A 24,654-nucleotide genomic window follows, 5' to 3' on the forward strand; every position below is an offset into this window, starting at 1 on the left:
ATGGTGCATTATGCTATGATTAAGCAAATAAACAATTTAGTGGATTAGAACAATGAAATTTTGGTTTTGTTTTTGCTTGCTTTTATTGGGTGTCCTTGGGGGAGGGGTTCCTGCTTGATGTCATTCTCACTCAGGGACCCCCACTTGTGGAGCTTTCACTATTTGGAGCCAGTTTCTCTGTCAGGGGAAGGGAAAATAGTGAATTGTATGCCAATTCATAGAGACTTCCACCTATAAGTGACCCACGACACTCCTGCCCACAGGCACTGGCCAAATCAAGTCCTGTGGCCATATCTAACATCATGGGGGTGGGTGTGCTACTTCACCATATGCCTGGAAGATAACTGGAATATCTATAAAAATATCACTAAGCTATATGAAATTAAATTGAACTCAACTGCCAAAGGCAGCCAGTTATATTTATCTGAGCTTCTACAATATAATGTGACCTGGAAATAGTTATTTCTTTATATTTGAGCCAACTAGGATATCCCCAGCGAAGTTGAATGATGTACTTTTTTCATTCTTACATCTATTTCTTCCACTTTCAATTTCTTAACCTGTGTTTTGGCCTTACCAGAAAAAACAAGAGTTGGGTTTCCAAGATTTCAGCACTTTCCATATTATTCAGATGGAAACTTTCTTTCATCTTTAGAGGATAAAATCCATGTAACAATGACTTTTTGAACCAGTCAGAACATGTATCCACCCAGGCATCATTTCTCCTTTTCTATTTGTGAGGATGACTTTATAAAGCCAATTGACTCATGCCAGCTTCCTCCTATCTTTGTTTCCATAGCTTATAAATCAAAACAGTATATTCCTAATTCTTCATGATTTCAAAGAACTTGCCCATAAGTAGTCTCATTTAATCCCTAAACCAACTCTGTGGTGAAGAGATTATTCAATCCTATTTTAAAGATGAAGAAATTGAGGTTCAGAGAGGTGAGACAAGGTCTCATGGAGATTTCTGAAATATTTTCGTCTCCTGACAGCCTCTCTCGTCTTTTTTCTACTTTGTCATCAGTTTAGCCCTTTAATAAGTCAAAATATTCATTCATTCACTCAACAAGAACTAGTTATCTACTGGAAGCCTGGCATGGGGCCAGTTGCAGGGGGTGTATATACATAGTCCCTTGTCCTAGAGGAGTGCTCTGTTGAAGAAGATGCTATCTGCTGTTCAACCAACAGCCTTTCCTTCTTTTAATTTCCTTCTTTATGTTTTTTCGCAGGAAACCAGTATATTCAATTTCTTGATTTCAGAGACCTTAGGTCCCTACCAGAAGCTCAGCAGATGGCCCTAATTGGTTGAAACCAGTCATAAATATGTAATAGGATAGATTTGAGTGTTGACTGGTGGTCTCGTTCTGGATAATAAGTTATAAGGGGAATTTGCTTAGAAGAGCATTCCTTTCCAAATAAAAGTCAAGGAATGATGATTTGAAAGCCACTATGACTCTCCTTTCTCTTTCCCAAAGATGAATTCGATGTTTGGAAGTATATTAACCCTTCCATGACCTTGTTGGGACAAACAACATGGGCCTAAGTCCTTGAGATATTTTTGAATTCTTGGGTTGCCTACATCCAGACTTCTTGTTATGAGAGGAAAAACAAACACCTTAAATATTCAGGCTTCTGTTGATTGGAATTTCTGTTATGCACAGTTGAATGGATTCCCAGGTGATCCAATGGACTATTTTGGTGACCAACTAATACACAGATTCTTATTTGTATTAGAGTTCTTAGTCTTTGCCTGTCTACCCCAGCCACTTCTGAGGGACTGTACCCCATCCATAGCTCCAATTTCCTAAATTACAAATGGAATGACTGAGTTCTGCACAGTGGGCCCTTTCTCCTCATGGACAAGGCTGATCCTAGAATAGCCAACTACCAATCTGCCTTTGAACTATAGCCTGGACCTACCATAGAAAATGAGAACTTAAGGGACTGGAGTTCTCTTTCAAGAATTTGGAATTTAGAATTGAGATAATAAGTCAGTGAGCTCAGAGAGCTGAGTTGAGAGTTGAGCTGAAAGGATTTGGGGCTGGGTTGTATAATATATACCATGAGCAAGCTGAAATCATGAGGAAGTTGGTCATGGGGAGAGTTTCAGAGAGAGGCAGAGATACCTAAAAGAAGAGCAGAGAAAGTGATGCCTTGGAGATTCCTAATGGGGTATTGATTCCAGACCATGTGTGCTCTTGTCGTGAGTTACTTCTTTCTTGGGGCAATATTAGTGAACCTCTGTTCTTGTCCTCAAATAAGTTCTAACTAACATACTAGACAAGAAGAGCTGTATTTTAATCCCTTTTTCCTTGTAGTTCAAAAGATATATTTTTTATATTTGTTGGGATTATGTGTGAACAACACCCAGCACAGTGCTTAGCACATAGCCACAATTTAGTGAATATTAATTCCTTTTTATTTCCCTAACAACTAGGGCTGTACAGAAGTAGAACTGACTACTTGGAAGAAAGTATGAAAGCTGAGGTGTGACCACACATATCAAGCTTTAGATTGATGAGTAAATTAGCGATCCTTTCTTTACTTGCCTTTTTTTTCCCCCCAAGATTTCAAGGTTCCATGGATCTGCATGTCTCTGACTGAATCAGCTTTGACAAGCAAACCAGTCTATTTTCTTTGCCTTATATCAGTCCCCACAAGGTAATGGGTTAAAATGAATGGCTATACCTAAGGCATATGCCCATCCTAATCATATGCCAGACTGGATCCATATAGATTAAAAAAGGGTTGGTTCCACAAAGGAAGGGATGTTGAACAGGCAACAACAAGATATATCTACTACAATAGGTCATTCTGTCTTTTGTGTTCTTCTAACTCTACCTGCATAATAACTACTTGAATAATAACTAATATTTTGGGGGGTTCACTATCTGCATGGTACTCTGCTAAATGCTTTCCATAGGCCATCTCATTTAGTGCTCATAGCAATCCAAGATATAGGTACTACCATCTCTATTTTATAGAAGGTTAATTGAGCACAGAGACATTGAGTAAATTGTTCATAGCCATACAGCTAGTATGTGGTCAAGATGGAACCCAGGCAGTGCGATTTCCCATCCCATAGAAAATAAAGAAGTTGATGCAGGGGTCATAGAGTGAGAGGAAGCTTGCTAAATAGGCTCCCATGGTTGACAATGAGCAAGAGAGGCTGTCCTTCTACCTCAATAAAAGAACTCAGAAAATATCCTTTCCCAGGTTGAAGTCATTTCCTGACCTAACAGAATATGTAGTCATAAACTGTCAAAGCTGGAGGAGATTTAGAGATGTGACAACTTAGTTCTAGGCACATTTTAATGAAAATGCTCCCATTTGTGGAATTCTTTCTTTTATAGGTTTTACTAACAGGCTCAGTAATCGTCCACAAAAGATGGATTCCTCTTGGCCCTCAGACAGTGCCCTCCTTCATGTGGCTTATCAGGTCTTTTATGATCTGCCCTTGGCCTGTGTCCCAGTCCCCTCATTTGCACTTCTTCCCTCCTGATTTGAGGTCCAGCCATAGAGAAATTTACATACACACACCAGTCATAATCCTCAGATCACTACATTGTCTCAGTGTTAGTCTACACATAGCCCTGTTTTATTTTATCTATTCGTTTATTTATTTATTTTTTTTGGTCAGAGCATTTAAGTTTTACATTTACTTTTAAATACTATGATAAAGACCTGTGAAGCTTAAATTCTTCAGTTAGTCTAAAATGCCTCGCTGTTATAGTCACTGAGCTTTTACATGTTCTTTGTCCTGCTGGAAATTCTTTTCTATGCTGCCCCAATCCTCTCCAATATCCTTGAGGTCTATATTTAAAAAGTGTTCTCGACTCTCTTTTTCCATCTTCAAGACTGGGCTAGGGATCTTTTCTCAACACTCCCTTACTATTCTGTCCTTTCCTTATCACACCATGCTGTATTGTCTATTAACTTGCTTGTCTGCCAGTAGGAAGCACCAGCTTGTGAATTTATTGAGGATAAGAGTGGCTGGTCTCATACTGCTGTCTCAGTGTTTAGCACAGTACACGGCACAGAGCATGAATTCCATATATAGTCCAAAGGTCGGTGAACTCTTTCTGTTAAGACCAGATGGTATTTTTAGCTTTGTGGGCAATACAGTATCTGTTGCATTTACTCAACTCTGCCATTGTAGCGTGAAAGCAGCCATAAACAATATGCAAACATATGGGCATGGCAGTGTTGCAATATAACTTTATTTACAAAGATGGGTGGTGGGTGGGATCTGGTCAATGGGCAATAGTTTGCTGACCTCTTCTATAACTGATGAAGAAATGAACAAATAAAAATGAATGAGTGGGATTACATTTAACTTCATTTACCATAAAGGAAGTATTGTTTACCACAAAGAACTCTTTATTAGAAAACATGGATTCTATTTTCTTCATATCACTTAACAGTCTTTTATCTTTTGGCTTCCAACAGCCTTATCTTTAAATAGTAATTTATTTAAAAATTTTTTTTTCAACGTTTTTTATTTATTTTTGGGACAGAGAGAGACAGAGCATGAACAGGGGAGGGGCAGAGAGAGAGGGAGACACAGAATCGGAAACAGGCTCCAGGCTCTGAGCCATCAGCCCAGAGCCCGTCGCGGGGCTCGAACTCACAGACCGCGAGATCGTGACCTGGCTGAAGTCGGACGCTTAACCGACTGTGCCACCCAGGCGCCCCATTAAATAGTAATTTAAATAATACCTCCTCTGCTTAAAATTTGAAACTGTCATATTCTTAAGAGTAGGATCTATGCCTTATTTGTCTTTATCCCCAGAACCTAGCAGAATTCCACATGCCAAAAGTAAATAGATTGACAAGCCACTTGCTGAATGATTGAAAGGTCAGGGTGAAAGCAGGTATTTGGTGAAGCACGTAGTTGAGCCAGATAATTGTGTAAACTCTTATGATTGGAAAAACCTTAGCCATCCATCTGAATTACCATGATATAGAAGTTCTTCTAGATTTAAGAACATAGGTCTTTTGATTCCAAATGACTGAAGACCCCACACAAACCGGCTTTATTTCAAAAGGACATTTGTTGGCACATTGACGTGTCTTGTTTCAGAGATTCAAACCTTGTCAAGGACCTAGGATTCTCTATTTCTCCACTTGCCTTCTGCCTAATTGGTTCTCTCATCAGGCAGGCTTCACCCATTAGTGGCATAATGGATAACTTTGGATTCAGGCCCATATCCTTATAGCTGAAAAATCAGTGGAAAATAGGGAACTAGAACTCAAAAATTCTAGTAAATGTGTCAAGGTTGTGTATCCTTGGCTTTATTCGGATCAATTGTTCATCCTTGATCCAAACACCATGGCCATGAATGAAATCAATACCATCTAAACTGCACTGACTAAAAATGAGGGAGGACCGGCTCTCCAGGTGCAAACCTCCATATGTAGAGGAAGGTGGTAAAGACATGAATTACCTAAAACTGCTATGGCCCTCTCTGAAGAATAATATACTTTAATACGGTAATACAAATTGAGCATCCAATATTAGGATGAAGACCGTCTAGGGACCCTAACTTAGGAAGAGAGGATAACCAAGCTTAGCCTCTTGTTCCAGTGTGTGACCCCTTACAGATACTAAATTATTATTAAAATTTGCATTTCTAAAATAAAAGCATATGTGCATTAAAAATGCTTTATTTTAGAATAGCCTTAGGTTTACAGAAAAATGATGAAGATTGTACAGATAGTTCCCATACACCCCACACTTAGTTTCCCCTATTATTAACATCTTACATTATGGTAATGGTATACTTGTAACAGTTAATAAGCCAATATTAATACTATTAATACTATTGACCAAAGTCCAAAATTTTCTTAATTTTCACCTAAAGGCCTTTTTCTCTTCCAGGAGCCTATTTAGGATACCACATTACATTTAGTTGTCATGTCTCCTGAGGTTCCTCTTGGCTGTAACATTTTTTCAGATTTTCCCTTGGCTTTTTAATGACCTTGGCAGGTTTTTTAAGATTTTTAAAATTTATTTTGAAAGAGAAAGAGAGAGAAAGAGAGAGAGCATGCACAGGAGAGAGTAGGGAAGGGATGGAGAGAGAGGGGGAGTAACAGAATCCCAAGCAGGCTCTGTGCTATCAACTCAGAGCCCAACATGTGGCTCAATCTCACAAACTATGAGATCATGATCTGAGCTGAAATCAAGAGTTGGATGCTTAAATGACTGAGCCACCCAGGAGCCCCATGACATTGGACATTTTGACAAGTATTTGTCAAATATTTTGTAGAATCTGCCTCAGTTTGGCTGTGTTTGATGGTTTTCTCATGATTGTACTGGGATGATGTTTCTTGGGAAGAAGAATTTACCACACGGGTAAAGTATCATTTATATCACATCATGTCAAGGGTGCAAACCATCAACATGACTTGTCTCTGTTTATGCTGGCCTTGATCACCTGCAAGAGGTAGTGTTTGCCAGATCTCTCCACTGTAAAGTTAGTTGTTGTTCTTACTGTCTTTACTGGAAGTTTGGGAAGGAAGTCACTGTGTTCAGCCTACAATTAAGGATAGGAGTTATGTTCTACCTTTCCTTTGAGGAGGAAGTAACTACATAAATTATTTGGAATGTTTTTGGACAGAAGATTTGTCTCTCCTTCCTCGCTTATTTATTGATTTGATCACTGTATCAGTATTGACATTTATTTTATACTTTGGGCTATAATCCAGTTCTAGTTTATATTGTTGCTTGGGTTGTTCCTGCTTTGGTCATGGGTAGCTTTTTTGGTTGCCTCCTGTGTCCATTTAACAATCACATCATTGTGGATTTTACTTTTTATTTACTTTTTGAGCACTTTCAGACTTTCTAGCACAAGATGCTCCAGACTCATTTTAAGTATTTCCTGCCCCAGTCCTAGAACCAGACATTTCTCCAAGGAGCCCGGTTCCTTTTATTGGTGAGTGGTATTTAGAAACTAAGATCTGGATGTGAGATGTGCTCAATATACACATTTTTTAAAGTAAAATTATTATAAAAGGCTTATAACTAAAAAAACAGCCAATACCTTTCCTATTCCTTCCCATAAAATGTAAACTCTTTTGAGTTTTTTTCTTCTGTTTTTTTTCCTTCCATATTACTAATAATGTGCTTTTACTGTTACTGTTTGATTGACCATTTTGATTACCGTCTATTGACCTCCTGAAGGGTGAGTACCCCCATTCCCCTTCCTCTCTGACCATCTTCCCAATGTACTCCTATCATAATTTTGTGTTAAACTAGTAGCTAGAGTTTACATTATCATGACTGTACAACTATCTTTCCAATTGAGCAAATGTACTGTAATTTCATATTCTTTCATGTACAATATTTAGTGTTTCCTGATTGTAATAATTGTCTACTGTTTTCCTTTTCTTAATTTCCCAAGTGTTTATCAAAATTCATCTTAAATGATTCAAGCCCTTTCTATCAAAGACCGACTTGATCTATTTTCAAAATACCTAAATGCATGAGATGATCTATCAGTTACACTCACCACTACCACTGCCAGCCTTACTCCTCTGTCCTTCTGCTCCAGCCTGGTTTGCTTGTTGTGGTAACAAGTCTGCAAAGATGCTTCCCCTTCACCTCCAATGAACTTCCTGCTATTCGCACCCTTGTGTTGTTCCTTCTACTTGAATCCAGGATGGCTTTGTATTTTTTTTAAATGTTTATTTATTTGATAGAGAGTGCATGTGAGTGGAGGAGCAGAGGAGGGGTAGGGATAGAGAGAGAGAATCCCAAGCAGATTCTGCACTTTCAGCACAGGGCCCTACGCAGGGCTCAGTCTCATATCATGACCTGAGCTGAAATCAAGAGTTGGATGCTTAACCAACCAAGCCACCCAGGCACCCCTGGGATGGCCTTCTTCTTGACCAATAGAATGCAGTGGAAATAATACTGAATCACATGTCAGTTTAGGTCATAACCTTTGCCCATTCTTCCTGAGTCTGTTGGAATGCTCACTTTTTTTTTTAATGTTTTTATTTATTTTTGAGACAGAGAGAGACAGAGCATGAATAGGGGAGGGTCAGAGAGAGGGAGACACAGAATCCGAAGCAGGCTCCAGGCTCTGAGCTGTCAGCACAGAGCCTGACATGGGGCTCAAACTCACGGACTGTGAGATCATGACCTGAGCTGAAGTCAAACACTCAACCGACTGAGCCACCCAGGAGCCCTGAGGAATGCTCACTTTTGAGAAAACCATATACTATGTAAGAAACTCATTTACTTTGAGACTGCTATACTGAAGGAAGCTCAAGATGCCTTGTGGAAAGACCATGTGGAGGCACAGGGGTACCTGTCCAGCCACTAGGTCTTCTAATCATCCCATCAGTTTCCTAGACATGTGAGTACAAAGTCATCTTGGGTGTTGTCTTTGTATCTTTTTCATATTGAATATTTTCCCCAAATGTCTCTGATCCTTAGTTGCCTATTCATATTTAAAAGACACACTAAAAACTAATTAGGAATGCTGCATACATGACTGAGGCTCATGAACTGGTAGCTTTATTGAAGGGGAATTGTGTTGGTATTAACGGGGAGCACCTAAATATCAGTATCTGTAAGTGTTTTATTAGGGCTATCCAATTTGTCCGGAGACTAACTCTCCCAGCTTCCTAGGAAGAGGATCCCACAGTTCAGTGGGTAGTCAGTGGGAACATTTTCTCTGAATCCTTCTATTTTCATCCCTTCCCCCTGTTTTACTAGATTCTCTGAGTGCAGAGATTCATCCAGTATTGTATTTTCACCAATACTTTTACTATGAGCAATGTTGAAGGTCTGAGACTCATTTGGCTGGTTACAATCAAATGAGGATTTTTTTTCTTAAATCTAGAGCATTTGTGCATCCTTAAATTCCCTCTCTGGAGCTGGGTATAATTTGGCTGGCCACTGGTATGGTGTGTCTCATAGCTGTGGTTCCCTAAGGACCACAGGTTGAAGTAGGGTGTCATGCTCAAGAGCATGGATTTTGGGATCAGGGACACTTGGGCTTGAGTCATGTTTTCACCTTCTTGACTGTCAATGTCATTTATGTAGCCCCCTTAAGCCTCCATTCCCTCGTCTGCTAAATGGGAAAAAATACCTATTTCTTAGTGTTGTGAGAATTAAATAATATATCTGTATCATGTAGTAGAGTGCCTGGAATATAACTAAACATTCAGTAACCAATGATGATGACCTAAATCTATGTTAGAAAACATATCTGTGGGGCGCCTGGGTGGCGCAGTCGGTTGGGCGTCCGACTTCAGCCAGGTCACGATCTCGCGGTCCGGGAGTTCGAGCCCCGCGTCGGGCTCTGGGCTGATGGCTCAGAGCCTGGAGCCTGTTTCCGATTCTGTGTCTCCCTCTCTCTCTGCCCCTCCCCCGTTCGTGCTCTGTCTCTCTCTGTCCCAAAAATAAATAAACGTTGAAAAAAAAAATTAAAAAAAAAAAAAAAAACATATCTGTTTGATTTGATTCCTCCTCTAACTGGTTCTGTGGTCTTGGATAGATCACTGAAGCTATAGAGTCCAGAGGTCTATCATCTCACCCAAGCCTTATAGTCTGGTTCATGAGCTATCTTTTATGCTCTTCATCATTAGGTGATGAAGACTTCACTAAAAACTGGTAGAACTGGGTCTTGACCTTGGGCTTGTTTGTTACCTGAGCATGTCCTGTGCTTCCTCTATTGAATTCTTCTTTCCTTGTCTAGTAAATTCTAATGGTGATTTTGTCTTATGTGATGGTTGATTGCTTTTGTTTGCCAGTTATCAGAGTAAAGGGGCTAAAGTTCCAGGTGATGGAGAACCAGGTGAACCAGGTAAAGGGAGCAGAGCCCATTTCCAGTCTAACTTTTCTTTGGCCCCTATGAGGAGTCCATGTTTAAATAGAAGCCAATGAGGTGAGTTCATTGCATTTTACTACAAGCTGCACAGGAGTGGGAAGGACTGTACCTCATTCACAGCTTACACATGCACATACACACAAGCACATGCATGGATGCTAACACACAGGGTAGGAAATCCTTTGATACGTATGGACAAAGGAATACAGGTGCAACCTCACTATCAGTCCACACATTTCCACATACACTGGTGGTCAGGAGAAAGAGCTCAGCACATTTTATCATACATCTCTTGAGGGAGACTATTCAGGAGGGAGGAAAGGGAAGGTTATGAGGCAGAAAGAGAAATGAAACTAAAAGGTCCTGCCCTGTCAGCACTAACCAGAGTATAAGAAATGGACTTTGGACAGACAGACTGACTCCTGGGGCCTGCCAACAGTCAAAATGTCCAAAGGGCCTCTTATTCTCTGGCTGCTGATTGAACTTGGGCGGCTTTCTCTGAGTAAGTGTTCTGAATCCTTCCATGCAGGAGTCCCTGGAGAGCTTGGCATCCTGTGATAGATTTTCACAGCCGATCAGGCCTCAGTAGAGCAGAAGCCTGCTTCATTCTTGATTCCTTCCAGATTTTTTTCTTTGGAGGGTCTCTGCCTTTCTAGTTACATAGGGTTTTATCCTGAGACTGGTTTTAGAGTTTTACAGTGGGCTAATTTGTATTCAAATCAGAAATGACAACTTAAGAAGAAACACAAAATAAAGGGTCAGATGAAATGGGGAAAAGAAATTTCCTCTGCAGGTGTTATTAGCATAGTTGGAGCCAGGGGAATTCTTCTGCAGAGCTCTTATTATAATTTGTATTTTCCTCTTTATTTTCAGTGGTTTTGGTTTGCTTTTTGTTTGTCTTCTTTTGCTGGGTATGACGCTTCATCCCTCGCCAGAAGGTGAGGTTTGTTGTGTCCAAGTTTTGGGTGATGCAAGTGTACACACTCATTCTGGGCCAGTTTAGACTTCTGTGTCCTGGCAGCCTTGGGCAAAATGCTCCTCACTGAGCTGCAGTGGTCTCAGTCACTAGTCATTAACAATGGAAACATGTCTAAATTGCTCTGGCTCTTCTATGTATGAAATGAGGGAGCCAGATAAGACCAGTTTGAACAATCCATGATTCTAGAACTAGACAGTATCTAATATCCCTAGCAGTTTTCAAAGTTAGTAGCTATTTGCAAATGATCTCTCAAGTGTGCTGCCCGCAAAAGCACTTCCATTCCAAGGAAAACAAATGTGTTCTCTCTACCCTTCAAACCTTTGCCATGCTGTTTTTCATCCTGCCTTTCTTTTCTCGGTAACTACATGCATTATCAGGTCTCCACCCAAGTCAGGCTTTTCCTGAGCACTCTGAGCCTCTGGATGGGGTGAGGTGTTTCTGCTATGAATTCCTATCTTCCATGAAGTCATCCATCAGAGAACTTGTCACCCTGTAGTAATTGATCATTTAACTGCCTCTCTTCCTAGATACTCTGTAGGAATTAATGGAATGAAGGCAATCCCTGTCACTTTCTTTATCAGTATTTTCAGTGGTCTTTATCTTGTCCTGAGTAGTTGAGGTGTGGAGGTTTACATTGTGTTGAAGGTTGCTGGAGTCTATGTTCCCACTCCTGGCTGGACACTGATGGGGTAGGCTTCTCCAATCCTATATGAAGGAAGCAGCACCTAGAGAACTGTCTTTTGTTCATTTTTCATTTGTACTTTTTCTAAAATCACCAATTTAGAAGAGAGTGATTGCTCAGAATCAGCAAGGATCAATCAGGACTGGATATGCTCTTAAAAGATGCAGAATGAAACCCTTTCCTCAGTAAATAGTGAAAATGAGACCCTGACTGGGGAAGGGGCCTTTCCTGAGGTCACCACCTGGAGAAGGAACAAAGCTGGCAACAGAACCTAGGTTGTACCTACAGTCCTAGGTAATTCCCAAAAAGGGAATTTGATTATCAGTGATTCTTCTGCTCCAAGATACTTTTGTACCAGCAGGGAAGAGCTTCTTGTCCTATTTCTAAATTCTGAAATGCTTGGTTACTTGTACTAATACTTTATTAATTTCATGTGGCATTTGATACTTCATTGCATATAAACCTTCGAAATACTTCTGAAGCAAGTATTATATATCCCCTTTGCTTTCAATGATAATGAGGTCAGGATTATTGTGGCTTTCCCCAAGAACACAAAAGCAGTAACTAGCAGAATGAAGTTTACACTGTAGCCTAATGGGTGTTTTCCTGCCACACCAAATTGCCTGCTTCCTTTTTTTAAATATTAATTTTTAATCCAGTCAGTAATACAGAAACTTGTGAAACAGGTGAAAAAAATAACAGCATCATAAAGCTAAAATCCCTTTGACTACTCCCTCCTTCTCCAGTTCCTTTCCTCCGATGGCAAAGGCAACTGGAACAGTGAGTTGGGTGTATATCCCACCAGACACTTTTCTATGCATATACCTTCATATGTCTGTGCCCACAGACAAAAAAAAAATGCAAACTGTTTTATTTGTTTTATAAGATGGTTTTGTATTTTATGTGTTGTTTTGAATTTGTCCTTTTCATACATTAATAAGGCTTGGAGTTTTCATGTCAACTGATAAAGATTTACTTCTAATAACCTTGGAATGATTGCATGGAATGAATGATTCACTATGTTTACTGTGAATGCATATGCCATAGTTTTGCTGTTCCCCACATACATTGTTCACTTCATTCACATATATATGAAAGCTGCAGCAAACTTTCGCAAACAGATTTCCCTGTGCACATGTCTTTTTGTAGGGTAGATAACAAAGCACGGAATTGCTAAGGCTTAGCTAGGATACACGCATGCTCAATATTAATGGAAACTGCCAAATTGCCTCACAGTGTGGCTATACCAATTAAACTCCCATTTCATTCCAGTGTACTCCAATAGTCTATGTCATTTCCTGAGTCCCTGTCTGGCCAACTTTGATATTATTGGCATTCTAAATTTTTGCCAGTCTTACAGATGAAATTTACTGGCTTCTTGTATTTCTTTATCTATGCCTGTTATGTCTTCTGTCAATGTTTATATTGGGTGTTTTCTTACTGAGTAGTAGGATGCCTCTTTCTATAGTATGATACTGGAAAAACAAACTAATCTCCAGCAGAAATAATTCCTGCATATATTTTTAATTAATTTTCCAAACATTCATAGGAATAAGCTCATATTGAGAAAGTTGCTAGTTTTAGGTGCATATGTTCTGTTGGTAATAGAGCTGAAGGTGATGACAATGAATTTCTTATGTATTTATTTTTCCTTGTTTCATGGTAGGCTAAATGGACTTCTAGAGCATTTATGGTCACTGAAACATTCCTACTACAATGAAATGAATAAACTGTGATTTCAGGGTCTGAAATTTCAGGGCGTGTCTGAATTTGGTTTGTGCTTACCTTATTTTAGAGAGGGTTATGGGGACATTCCTGATACCTGGGTCAGAGAGGAACCTGGTACTCTTGGCCATGTGCTATACAACTTAGCCCAATGGGCCAACAAAGTCAGTGAATGTAGAATCTCACAGGAAGGTACCTTGGAGAAAACAAAGCAGGACCTACGTACCCTAGAGAAAGCAGGTGGAGTCCTGATGATCTGGAGCTTCAGCCTGTCTTCAGTAGCATTTTTTGGGAGTGGAGGGTTAGAACCAGCAATCATTAGAACAATTGTTGATGCTCAATTAACCCAGTGGGCTTAACATTTGCAGCAGTGAAAATGTTTCGCAGATTCTTAGCGATGGAAGTAATCTTAGAAGAGCTTGTCCACTGGTCCTCAAATCCTGGGTGACTAGCAAGTGATATCAGAATGACCTGGAGAATTTCCATGGGCCTTGGCTTCAAAAATTCTGATTCAGGGTTGGGCAATAAAATTTGCACTTTCAACACCTTCCCCAGGTCATGCTGATGAGCAGGCAAAGCTGGGAAATAGGACTGCTTCATTTCAGAAATAGCGATACCTTCCATCTCACACAACTAATACAGTAAAACTAACCCTTGGCATTTTTCTATGCATAGGTGCCATTCTTTCTAATTCTTGTGGTTCTTTCCAGCTTTAACATTAAAAAAGTGTTCAAACTCCACCTAACTTCATGTTCTCTAGCAACAAATAAATGGTCCAGAGCAATCAATTTCTAGATCCAGTACTGAAAGGAGAGAAGGACAATGGAACGTAGTTCAATAGCCTATCTTACTGCCACAGCATTCTCTGGGTTTGAAAATGGAGGGAGTCCCAAGCAGTCAGGTCAGCAGTACATGGCCACTGTTTATTGAGGATACACTGGGTAGAGTGCTAGTTCTGGATGTGTTTACATGAGTTAGTGGAATTAGATTAAAGAGTTGGATTTTTCATTGGAGAAGTTTTTGGCTTATTGAAATGGTACTCAAGAACATTTGCTGTTTTTAAATCAGCAAAAAAGGGCTTGTTATGGAGATGAGTTCAGACCATGAGGTGGGTCAGCTATCTGTAACTGGGAGACAAAAGGGTGTGGAGTTAGGGACTCAGCAGTGGCTAAGGGCACATCAGAATTTAGGCTAAAAAATATACATAATGACTCTTCTCATATTTCTGGAAGCATCTAGCTGCACAAACATCATGCAGTATATTTGAGAGATTTTAGTACTGCACAGCCTTAATTTTTCTCATCTTTCCTCACAGTTCCAGCTGCACCAGAGACTGTGAGAGGGTTTTTGGGTCAGTCGGTGACCTTGCCCTGTAAGTACTCATCCTGGTCTGAAAACAGCAACAGCATGTGCTGGGGCAAGGGCCCGTGTCCCAAATCCAAGTGCAACAATGAGCTTCTCCACACTGATGGGAGGACGGTGCTGTCCAGGAAGTCATCAAAATATGAACTTCGGGGCAATATCCGACAAGGCGATGTCTCCTTGACCATCTTGAACACCAACGAAGGTGACAACAGTGTATACTGCTGCCGCATAGAGGTCCCTGGCTGGTTCAATGACGTGAAAAAGAACATTCGCCTGCAGCTGAGGAGAGGTGTGTACATGAAGGGGCTTGTGTCTGTGGAAGGATAGATTCAACAGTTAATGGGGAATGGATGTACTGGGTGGTGTTGGGGAGGCTGTAGGTGCTTAAGCACGAGGGGGCAGATTAATTTTAAGATGTGTTGCTATGACTAGAGGAGGCACAGTATGGAGCAAATACCCATGGGGGCCAAGAAGACCACAGCAATGAATGGGTGGGGGGTGCATGGGAAGGGAACCAGTGAATTGGAGGGTCAGTCTGCAAAAGACATCTGCTTCTTATTACGAGATTGTTGCTTTGTGCACAGTGTTTTCAGATTTCGCAATTTTTACGTGTATGACATTGATTTTTATATGTTGGCAAAGATTTTTTAAAAAATACCATATAAATTAAATAAAATGTGTCCATGGGTCAGCTTCAGCCCCTAAGCCAAAGTTTGCAACTTTCAGCAAAGGGGAAAGGGCATGAGACTTGGAGACAATCACAGCAGTTTTCAGGTGGCCTTTCTGTCTGTTACTGTCAGTTGCTTTTGATGAAACTGGAATATGGTGGGATTCTTAAAGATTTGAGCTGCATAGAAGGCAGCCTCTGGTTGAATTATGCTAACAGTAATCACCTTTCCTGCTTGTCGGGAATGGTGTCTCTCAGAGTAAGCTCTATGTTCAAACTGCGTCAAAGATGGAGGGTTATCGGGGCACCTCAGTGGCTCAGTCAGCTGAAAGTCCAACTCTTGGTTTTGGCTCAGGTCATGATCTCGTGGTTTTGTGAGTTCAAACCCTGCATCAGCTCTGCACTGCCAGGATGGAGCCTGCTTGGGATTCTCTCTCTCTCTCTGCCCCTCCCCCACTCACGCTTTCTCCGTCTCTCTCAAAATAAATAAATAAACTTAAAAAAAAAAAAAAGATGGGGGATTCTTGTGCTTTGTTCCTGACTGGGTAGGCATCTTGGAAGGCAGGATCATATGCTTATAGCCACATGTTTAACAGAATTCTCAGGTGACACCAATGCACTCTAAAATTTGGGAACGACTTATGTGGATGCTTCTTATTTCAGAACTTTCATATACTTTAGTATATTTTTCTTTAAAAGCGACTTTGTGATAGAAAAGGTATTTTTCTGATTTACTGAAGTTTTATTAAAGTTAAATGAGGCTAATCCAAGTCTTCTACTTTCAAGCCTGATATAACCAGCTATTATTTTATAAAATACTTGTTGAACTCAATATCTATGGGTCATTTCTAAGCTCACTGAAATCTGTTAGAGTTAATCAAAATTTGACATATTTAAGAGATGGTAGCATATGTAGAATAACTGTGGCTGATGAACCCAAACTCAAATGTTAGGGGGTGAGTGGTGTCGGCATGAACTTGTCATTAATATATGAAAGAGACTACATTCTCATCCCATGTTGAACACCTTGGATTCATTTTTATTACAGATTTTAATTTTACTTCATTGTGGAAAGAGCACCTATGGTGAGTTCTGCTCACTTAACAAATTTTCAAGTATACAACTTATTATTGTTAACTTTAGGTACGAGTTGTACAACAGAACTTGAGCTTCTTCATCTTGCTTGACTAAAATTTCATGTTTGGGCTCACTTTTGATGCAATTGTTCATTTGCTCACTTATGCAATCTTTTTGGAATATCTACCATGTGCCCAACATTGTGGTAGGTATTAGATTTGTAGCAGAGAACAAAATAAATAGCAGATTTTCCCTTATGGAGCTTACAGTCTGGTGGGAGAAGCAGGTGTTAAACCATAATCATAAAATAAAAGTGAAGGTAAAGTATAGAGTGCAAAACCCAGAAACCTAATTGATTGCAGAATATGTGTGACCTCCTTACAACAGTATCCTTTTAGCTGAGACATGAGGGTTCAGTAGGAGTCAGACTAATGAAGAGAGAGGCTCAGAAGCAACAGGTACAAAGTCCCTCCAGTGTGAGGTCACTGTTTAGAGAGGTGAAGAAAAGCCAGTGGGCTGGAGACAAGTGAGAAGAGTAAAGTGGAGACCTGAGATTGTAAAGAAAGAGCCAGATCAAGGGGAATTTTTGTGGGCCAACTTTGGGGTTGGGTCCTTTATCTCAAGGGCAAGGAGGACCCAGTAAAATCTTTTAAGCAGGGGACCAACATAATTATTTGTCATTTTAAAAGATTGTTCTAGGGGCGCCTGGATGGCGCAGTTGGTTAAGCGTCCGACTTCAGCCAGGTCACGATCTCGCGGTCCGTGAGTTCGAGCCCCGCGTCAGGCTCTGGGCTGATGGCTCAGAGCCTGGAGCCTGTTTCTGACTCTGTGTCTCCCTCTCTCTCTGCCCCTCCCCCGTTCATGCTCTGTCTCTCTCTGTCCCAAAAATAAATAAACGTTGAAAAAAAAATTAAAAAAAAAAATAAAATAAAAGATTGTTCTAGCCAATGTGTAAAAAGCATATCGGAAAGGTCAAGAGTAGGGGCAAGAAACCCAACTTTCATGGGCATTCCAGTGGTCCAGGCCAGTGGACCAGGTGAGGGCAGCAGAAACAGAGAAATGGACAGATCCCACATATATTTGTACAATGTATCTTATATCGGTTACAGCTCCAACAACCAAGCGCCCAACAACCACTACTGCCTTGACGACAACCATAGCTGTGCTTCCAACAACAGCTGTGACTACACCTGAACTCACAACCAGAACACCACTTCAGACTACCCTCACAGCTGTGGCAACCACATGCCCCCCAACAATATCAACCTTTCTTCCTGAAGCAACCCCAGTTCTTGAGACCACTGAGCCTTCAATGGGAGCACCCACCTTCACTACAGGTACATGGTACATTTGGCCATTCTTTCCCTTCTGCTGGTCAGATGTATCTTGGGTCCCTTGCAACAGGGTTCTTTCACTGAATGGGGCAGTTCAGAGACTTGCCCTTGTGTGTGTGCATTCTGGTTTGCTAGGGTTGTCATAACAAATGCCACAGAGCAGGGTGCTTAAACAACAGAAATTTATTTTCTCATAATTCTGGAGGCTAGAAGTATGAGACAAAGGTGTCAGTACGACTGATTTCTTGGCTTATAAATGGCTACCTTCTTTCTGTGTCTTCACATGGTCTTCCCTCTGTGTCTCTGTCCTAATCTTATCTTCTCATAAGGACACCAGTCATATTGAATTAGGGTCCATCCATATAACTTCATTTTACTTAATTATTTCTTTCTCCAAATAAGGGCACAATTTCCTGTATTGGGGGTTAGAATTTCAACATATGAATTTTGGGGAATATAGTTCAGTTTATAACTGTATGTATGTGCGTTTGTGTGAGTGAGGATGTGGTTTCATCAATCTGTTCCTTTTCTTTGTTTTATGGTTTCCTTTTTTGCCCCCTATTTTTTCTGTTTTTTGAAAGTCAGATTTTTTGGTTCTCCAGTTGACCTTCCAGGAATCTTAGAGATATTTATGCAACAGCTAGGATATGTCATCTGGGGTCAGACCCCAGTTTTATTCTTCTAGGGGTTAAGTCTCTGCCTTGGCATTAAGTCTCTGCCTTGGCATTAGAGATTGGTTGAGGAAAGGCCTCCAGATGCCTTAAAATATCCCTTGATGATGAACTAGTTCTACCTTTGTTTCTTCCTTCCTCTTTCCTTCCCTTCTTCTCTCAATCCCTTCCTCCCTCCCCTCCATTCTTTTCTTTTTCTTTCCTTCCTGCCCCTCCCCCCCCCCCAAGTCATTTTTGATCCTCCATCTTGGACCCTCACTGACTTACTAGCTTCATTACTTATAGGGCTTATCAAAGTGCCCACCATGTTTCAACCTCTGATACCAAGGTAATGCTATTGGAAACTCATTAAGAGATAGTGTGAAGGCTTTCTTAGCTGTCTCAGCTGCCTCAGTAAGGCCTGGGTAATTTAAATAGCTTCATAATATTCAATCAGCTAATTCTGTTATACTCTGGGTTGTCACCTAAAGTTCATGAACCATAAACCAGCCAATTTTTGTATGTATTTTTAATTGTTTTTGGTGTTTAAAATAATCACCTTAAACTATGACATTTGTAGTTTTCTTGATCCTAAAAAATTACTTGCAATCCTTGAAGAAAACCTGAAATATATAAAAAGGCGCAAAGACAAGTATAAAAATAGCCCTGGATCCCACCACTCGGCACAAACACTTATTTTTGCAGCTCTCTTTTATCAAACTTTTTTTATATTCCAGAATCAGAAAGTTTCTTTCTCTCCAGTGACTCTGAGAGAAGCACCGAGGTGACCTCTGGAAACATTGCCTTGCTTACATCCAGAGGTATGAGGACACTTTCTTTCTCTTTCTTTTCCTCATTTCTTAGGTTGAGGAGAGTAAAATGCTATTGAATGAGATAATTGAAGATGAATTTGGGGTCCTGTGTGCCATGAACCCTATCTAGGACAAATTGGACCACATTTGTGGTTCATTCATTCTTGTGGCTTTGAGAGAGAAAGGGGGGTGGGGAGAGAGACTGACCTTGATTTGTTTAAGCAATTCCTCATGGTAGCACATTTCTGGAATATTTGCCTTTCCATTCCAGGTGAGGCAGTGCTTAGCCGTCTCATTCTAATTCCCAGTACAATGATCTTTGTTGACTTCCTTGAGGGACGTCCTCACTTGATCATTGGCTTTCTGTAGTAGAGAGAGAAATTCATTCATGTGATCTTTCATCAATCAAGACTTCTTTAGGTATTTAATAGGGGTCCAAGGGCAGGGAATACCCTAAAATAAGGCACGATTTACATCCATGGGGGGGTGCTAGAGAGAAGTGCCCAGGCTGGGCTCTCTGTTTTATTCCTTTTTGCCAGGGGTTTCTGGCCTCGGCTGATTTCCCAGGTGAGTTGGAGAGTTGAATAACTTCATGGATATAATGGCCTTAGGTGAGTGCCTGGCATGTTAGTAAGTGTTCAAATGGCAGATTTTACTTAATGGGGCTTATAGTCAAGTAGAAGAAAACAGATATCTATGGGGTAAATAAATGAATCTGTTCTTGTGTTAGTACAATATAGGGAGGCAGTATGGCACAGGGTGTGTGCTCTGGTGTTACACTGCCTGGGTACAAGACCCACTTCTTAACTGTTGTATGACTATGGGAAAGTTATTTAACCTCTTTGGGTCTTGGCTTCCTCATTGATAAAATGGGAATAACAATAACACCTATCCTGTGTCTCTTTCTGAAGATTAAATGAGAGGATACTTGTAGATCACTTAGAACAGCATGAACTGAATGCTCTGTAAACATTAGCTCTTCTTCTTCTTTTATTATTATTTTTTATTTAAAAAAGATATTTTTTTAACGTTTATTTATTTTTGACAGAGAGAGAGAGACAGAGCATGAGTGGGGGAGGGGCAGAGAGAGAGGGAGACACAGAATCTGAAGCAGGCTCCAAGCTCTGAGGTGTCAGATGCTCAACCAACTGAGCCACCCAGGTGCCCCATTCTACTTTTATTTTTTTTATGACAGAAGTTAGTTTAGGGGACAGTGGGGCACCAAAAATAAAAAAGACAAGTTTTTACCTAAGTTTGTTTTCTCTTTTCCTTTGTTTTTGTTTTGTTTTGTTTTGTTTTGTTTTGTTTTTGTTTTGTTTTGTTTTGTTTTGTTTTTTTCAGAATCTGAAGGTTGGGGTCTCCAGTCAACGTCCCAGACATCAATGTGGGAAATGAGTGAGTCAGTGACTTTTCCTCAGCCAAGAGGTAAGGGGCTGTGCTCGTGAGGGTGATTTTGTCTTTGACCGTGGGAACAATCTGTCATCTGCCATCTGCCTGTTTGTCTTGGGATTTGGCTATTTTGGTTCCACTGTGGTCACATCCTACATCTTCCCACAAGCTGGGAAAGTGAAACCAGCTAATAGCAGCCATGTTTGCTTCTTCCCTCTTCTGCCTCTTTTCTGAAACCCCTGTGTTGGGATTCCCCTTCTTCCTTAGTTGTTTCTGTCTTGAAGCTAGAATTGCCAGAAAATCATCCATTCATTTTAAAAAATTAGTAATTTATTGTAAATTACACAAATATTACACTAATGTATTTTTGTTAGGGATACATAAAAAGTAGGAAAAAAATCTCTTTGACTCCCTGTCTTTAATCCTAGCCCTTCCTGTGATATAATCACTGCTATTAGTTAAAGAGGACCATTCCTAGATCTTTTTCTATTTCCTTATATGTGTGTATAGAAATATGCAGTTTTGTTCTGTTGTGTGAATTAAAAAAAAATTCTATTATACTGTATGCAGCCTTCTGTATTTTGTTTATTTACCTAGCATTATATACTGGACTACTTTCCTTTCCAGTCCATGTAGATATATATCATTATGTTAAATTGCTGTATAGAATTTTATACTGTGGATACTTATAATATCCAATGCCCACGAAGGGACATTGAGGTGTTCTAATATTTCATTACCATAAGTAGTTTGCAGGGGCATCCTTGTATGTGAGAGCCTCCTTAAGTGTCTATGTCTAACGGTCTAGGGTGGTGACTAAGAAGGAGAAATCCTAGGCTGAAAGAAATGTACACTTTAAGTTTACTAGCCATTACAAAATTGTCTTCTGGAAAGGCTTTGCCAATTTATTTTCCCACCCACAGTGTCTGCTTTCCTACATCTCCCCTATACTTGATATGACCATTTATTTAATTTTTTTTCAATCTCCTGAGAAGAAAATTCTGTCCCATTTTTTTGTTGTTCATTTTTTGTTGTCTCATTTTTTGTTGATTAACAAGGCGTTTGAGTGTCTTTCCATATGTTTATTAGCCAAACAATGGTCCTGTAACTCTGTGAAGGAGGCAGTGTAACATCACTCACAAAGGGCTCAGCAGATAGAATTGGAGAGGATGGGCAAGAGTAAGTGGAAAGAGGATACATTTTGAAAGAAGACTATAAATCAAGGTGAAATGCAAGGGTGACCTAATGTTGAAAAGTTTTGGCTTTTTTTTTTTTTTTTTTTTTTTTGGCGCTACCTCATTCAGCGGGAAGACGGGAAATTTGGACTAGTTGTTGTTAACTTAGGTGAAGCTAGATGCCAAAGATCCAAACCTTCTTTGTCTGTGGCGTGGGGTAAAAGCAGGGGCTGTTTCCTGGCAGAAGAGGAGGTAGCAACGAGAAAAATGATGGAGAGTGGGCAAGGAGTTCTCAAAATGTTATCATTCATTCCATTTAAATCTCAGGCTATTTTACATTCAACTGCAAGGAAACAAGAGGTCATCTTGATGTTTCACCCTCTTCTGTAATACCCCAGATAACTGTTATTTCACTCTTCCTTGATAAATCCTGGAGGAGAGAGAATATTTGCAGCAACATCTAGAGGCTGCATTGCTGAGAAGGAGCTTGCTGTAAGAAGGTCTATCTCTGTGTAACCTTTACTCATTATGGAAGAAACCAGGACTTATTGAACGCATATTATATGTGGTGCAGTGCAAAGCTGTTCTCATGGGCCACTTCATTCAATTCCTTTTTAGCAGATGCTCATACCCCTATTTTGTGCAACTTTTCCAAGGCCACACTGCTCTCAGGTTCCTGATGCAGGAAGTCTAGCTCTGAGTCCAAGCTCTTAGATATTATTTTATTTTGTCTTGTCTTCCTGTCTGAAATAAATGGTGGTGTTTTTTCCATTTACTGTCCTCTCATCCCACTGGTTGTAATGAAACATTTGTAACAATAATTGCACTTTCTATTGCCGAAGACTTAATTATGTGTTAGGTGCTGTACTAAGGGTATTTAATATGTATTTTCTTATTTAAATCTCATAGTGACCTTCTGATCGGGTACAGATATTATACCTATTTTAGAGATAAAGAAATGGAGGCTCAGAGAGTTTATCAGAGTAGCTGACATCTACTGAAGTCTCTCTTTGTTTCAATAGTGCTCACGTTAAGCGCATTATTTCATCTGGCTTCTCACAAAATCCTATGAGATAGATACCATTATCACCTCCATTTTAGAGTTCATGAAGGTTATATAACTTATCTGGTAAATGATGACACGGGTTTAACCCATGTCTGTTCAACTCTGCTGCCATTCTGACATCATACTGTGTTGCTTCTCCCCACCCCTCACTCCCCAGTCTGGAGCCATTTACAGAATAAGTCAGGATAAGTGCTACTTCTTCATTCACATGAAAGTGCTTTCAACTCCTTTCAGAGAGCTCACGTGACTCTGTGGGGTTTCTTTCCCTGGCCAAATATCCCTGATTCCTTCCTCATTTCTTCATGTAATTTTGGATGGCAAGCCTTCCGTGGATGAGAGCTGGTTTCAATTCTTCAAGAAGATCTGGTCAAAATTATTATTCCCTAAAGTCAGCATTACCCAGAGTGATAGTTCTTCGCCCCCACTCCATGGCTCCCTAGAATGGAGTTCAGAGACGTGGAGTGACTTACCCAAGATCATAGAGCTGGGCAGAGGGAGAGCTGGGACTCACACCAGGCCTCGGAGATTTTAAATTTTAAATGTCTGTGGTCTCCTGGGTGGAGTTGTCTGTGCACGGGCTGGGGGTGGTATGAACCCCCTGAAATTACATATATAATTATGTGTGCATATGTGCACATACATTTTTCTGAGGGAAAAGTCTAGGACATATCTTTAGATTCTCCAAGAATTCTGCAAAGCTCCAAGTGGTTTGGAACCATCATTCAAACACAAACAAACAAACAACAATAAAAACTTGCATAGGTTTCTCCCCTCCCCCCACCCCGGAGCTAAAGAGTCTGTTTGAAGAATGCTAACTCTGACCCCTCCAGGTACCTAGGAACTCAAAGCATTCCATCCAGCCTGAGGGTTCATTTCATTTCTTGCATGGCAGCAGGAATTTGTGAAATGGTTCCAATTTGTTCCCTCAAGACAAATTTGTTCCCTCCCTCAAATTTGTTCCAATTTGTTCCCTCTACTGGGGAGGGACTCTGAAGTCATAATCTGATGGCCTGGGATTAAGTCTGCCATTGATTATGCCTTCCGTTCTTTTACTGCCTCAGTAACATCTCAGATCCTTTCTTTCTAGTCTTTTATCCTCACAGCCTCCAGGGTAGCTCTGGGTGGGGGTTGAAAAAGCTCACTGGGGAGTCTGAAGGCTCAGGCTTATATCCCAGCTCTGCCATTTTTGTGTTTCTGTTTTCTTTTAGATCCTCAGGTGAGTTATTTGTTCTGTTCTTCTCTAAATCTCAGTTTCCCCAAAACGTACAGTGATGATGATATTAGTACTTATTTCATAGGACTGTTAAGTGAGGAAACGCATAAGAAAAATACCTGGTACCTAATTACTGGCTAGTAAACGATAGTCCTTATGCCCTATCCCCATTTCCTTTCTTCTTCACATATCTATTATTCCTACTCACACACCTTCATTTTTAGGTCTCTCTGGCAGGGTAACAAGAGGCCACTTTCACCAGCTCCCAACTGACTCGCTGTTCTTTATAAACACACAGACACTTTTGGTTTTATTATTTTTTTTTAAATCTGTTAATTGCACCAGGGAAACAGCCAATGAGTGACAAAATTACAAACCTGGGAAAGTTACAAGAGCTTTTAAAATCTCACGGTAGTAATTCTCTACTTGTTACTGGAGTAAATCTGAGATTCTGAAAGCTCTTCACTGACTCCCTTTTAGGTGGCTCTACAGAATTCTTAATCATTGGTTTTATTCCTGCTTATGGACACATTTCATCTCCTGCTGCCTCTGAATTGTTTTGTCCTTCTCATACTGCTCAGTCTGTAGAGGCTCCACTCTACAATGTAGGCGTGGAATTCAAGTCATGCCTGAAAAAGAGCTGTGGTTGAGTGTGCCAAGCAAGAACTTCCAGAT

General features: G+C 40.3%; 1 protein-coding gene across 5 annotated transcripts in view; it reads left to right on the top strand.

Annotated features, from left to right (window-relative positions):
- The window catches only part of TIMD4 (T cell immunoglobulin and mucin domain containing 4), a 62,846-nt gene that overhangs the window by 20,225 nt on the left and 17,967 nt on the right, over positions 1-24,654 (top strand). For 2 of the 5 annotated variants that reach the window (XM_006927929.5, XM_006927930.5), the window contains exons 1-5: positions 10,191-10,347; positions 14,547-14,885; positions 17,450-17,677; positions 19,062-19,145; positions 20,478-20,561. In XM_006927929.5, the coding sequence (XP_006927991.2) occupies positions 10,290-10,347; positions 14,547-14,885; positions 17,450-17,677; positions 19,062-19,145; positions 20,478-20,561 (793 nt within the window). In that variant the 5' untranslated portion in view covers positions 10,191-10,289. Of the gene's footprint in view, positions 1-2,018; positions 2,207-2,570; positions 2,665-10,190; positions 10,348-14,546; positions 14,886-17,449; positions 17,678-19,061; positions 19,146-20,477; positions 20,562-24,654 lie in introns of those variants that run through there. The other 3 variants (XM_045036373.1, XM_045036362.1, XM_045036381.1) reach the window with 3 other exon arrangements.

The sequence above is a fragment of the Felis catus genome, chromosome A1 (genome assembly GCF_018350175.1).
Source record: "Felis catus isolate Fca126 chromosome A1, F.catus_Fca126_mat1.0, whole genome shotgun sequence".
Lineage (NCBI taxonomy): Eukaryota > Metazoa > Chordata > Mammalia > Carnivora > Felidae > Felis > Felis catus.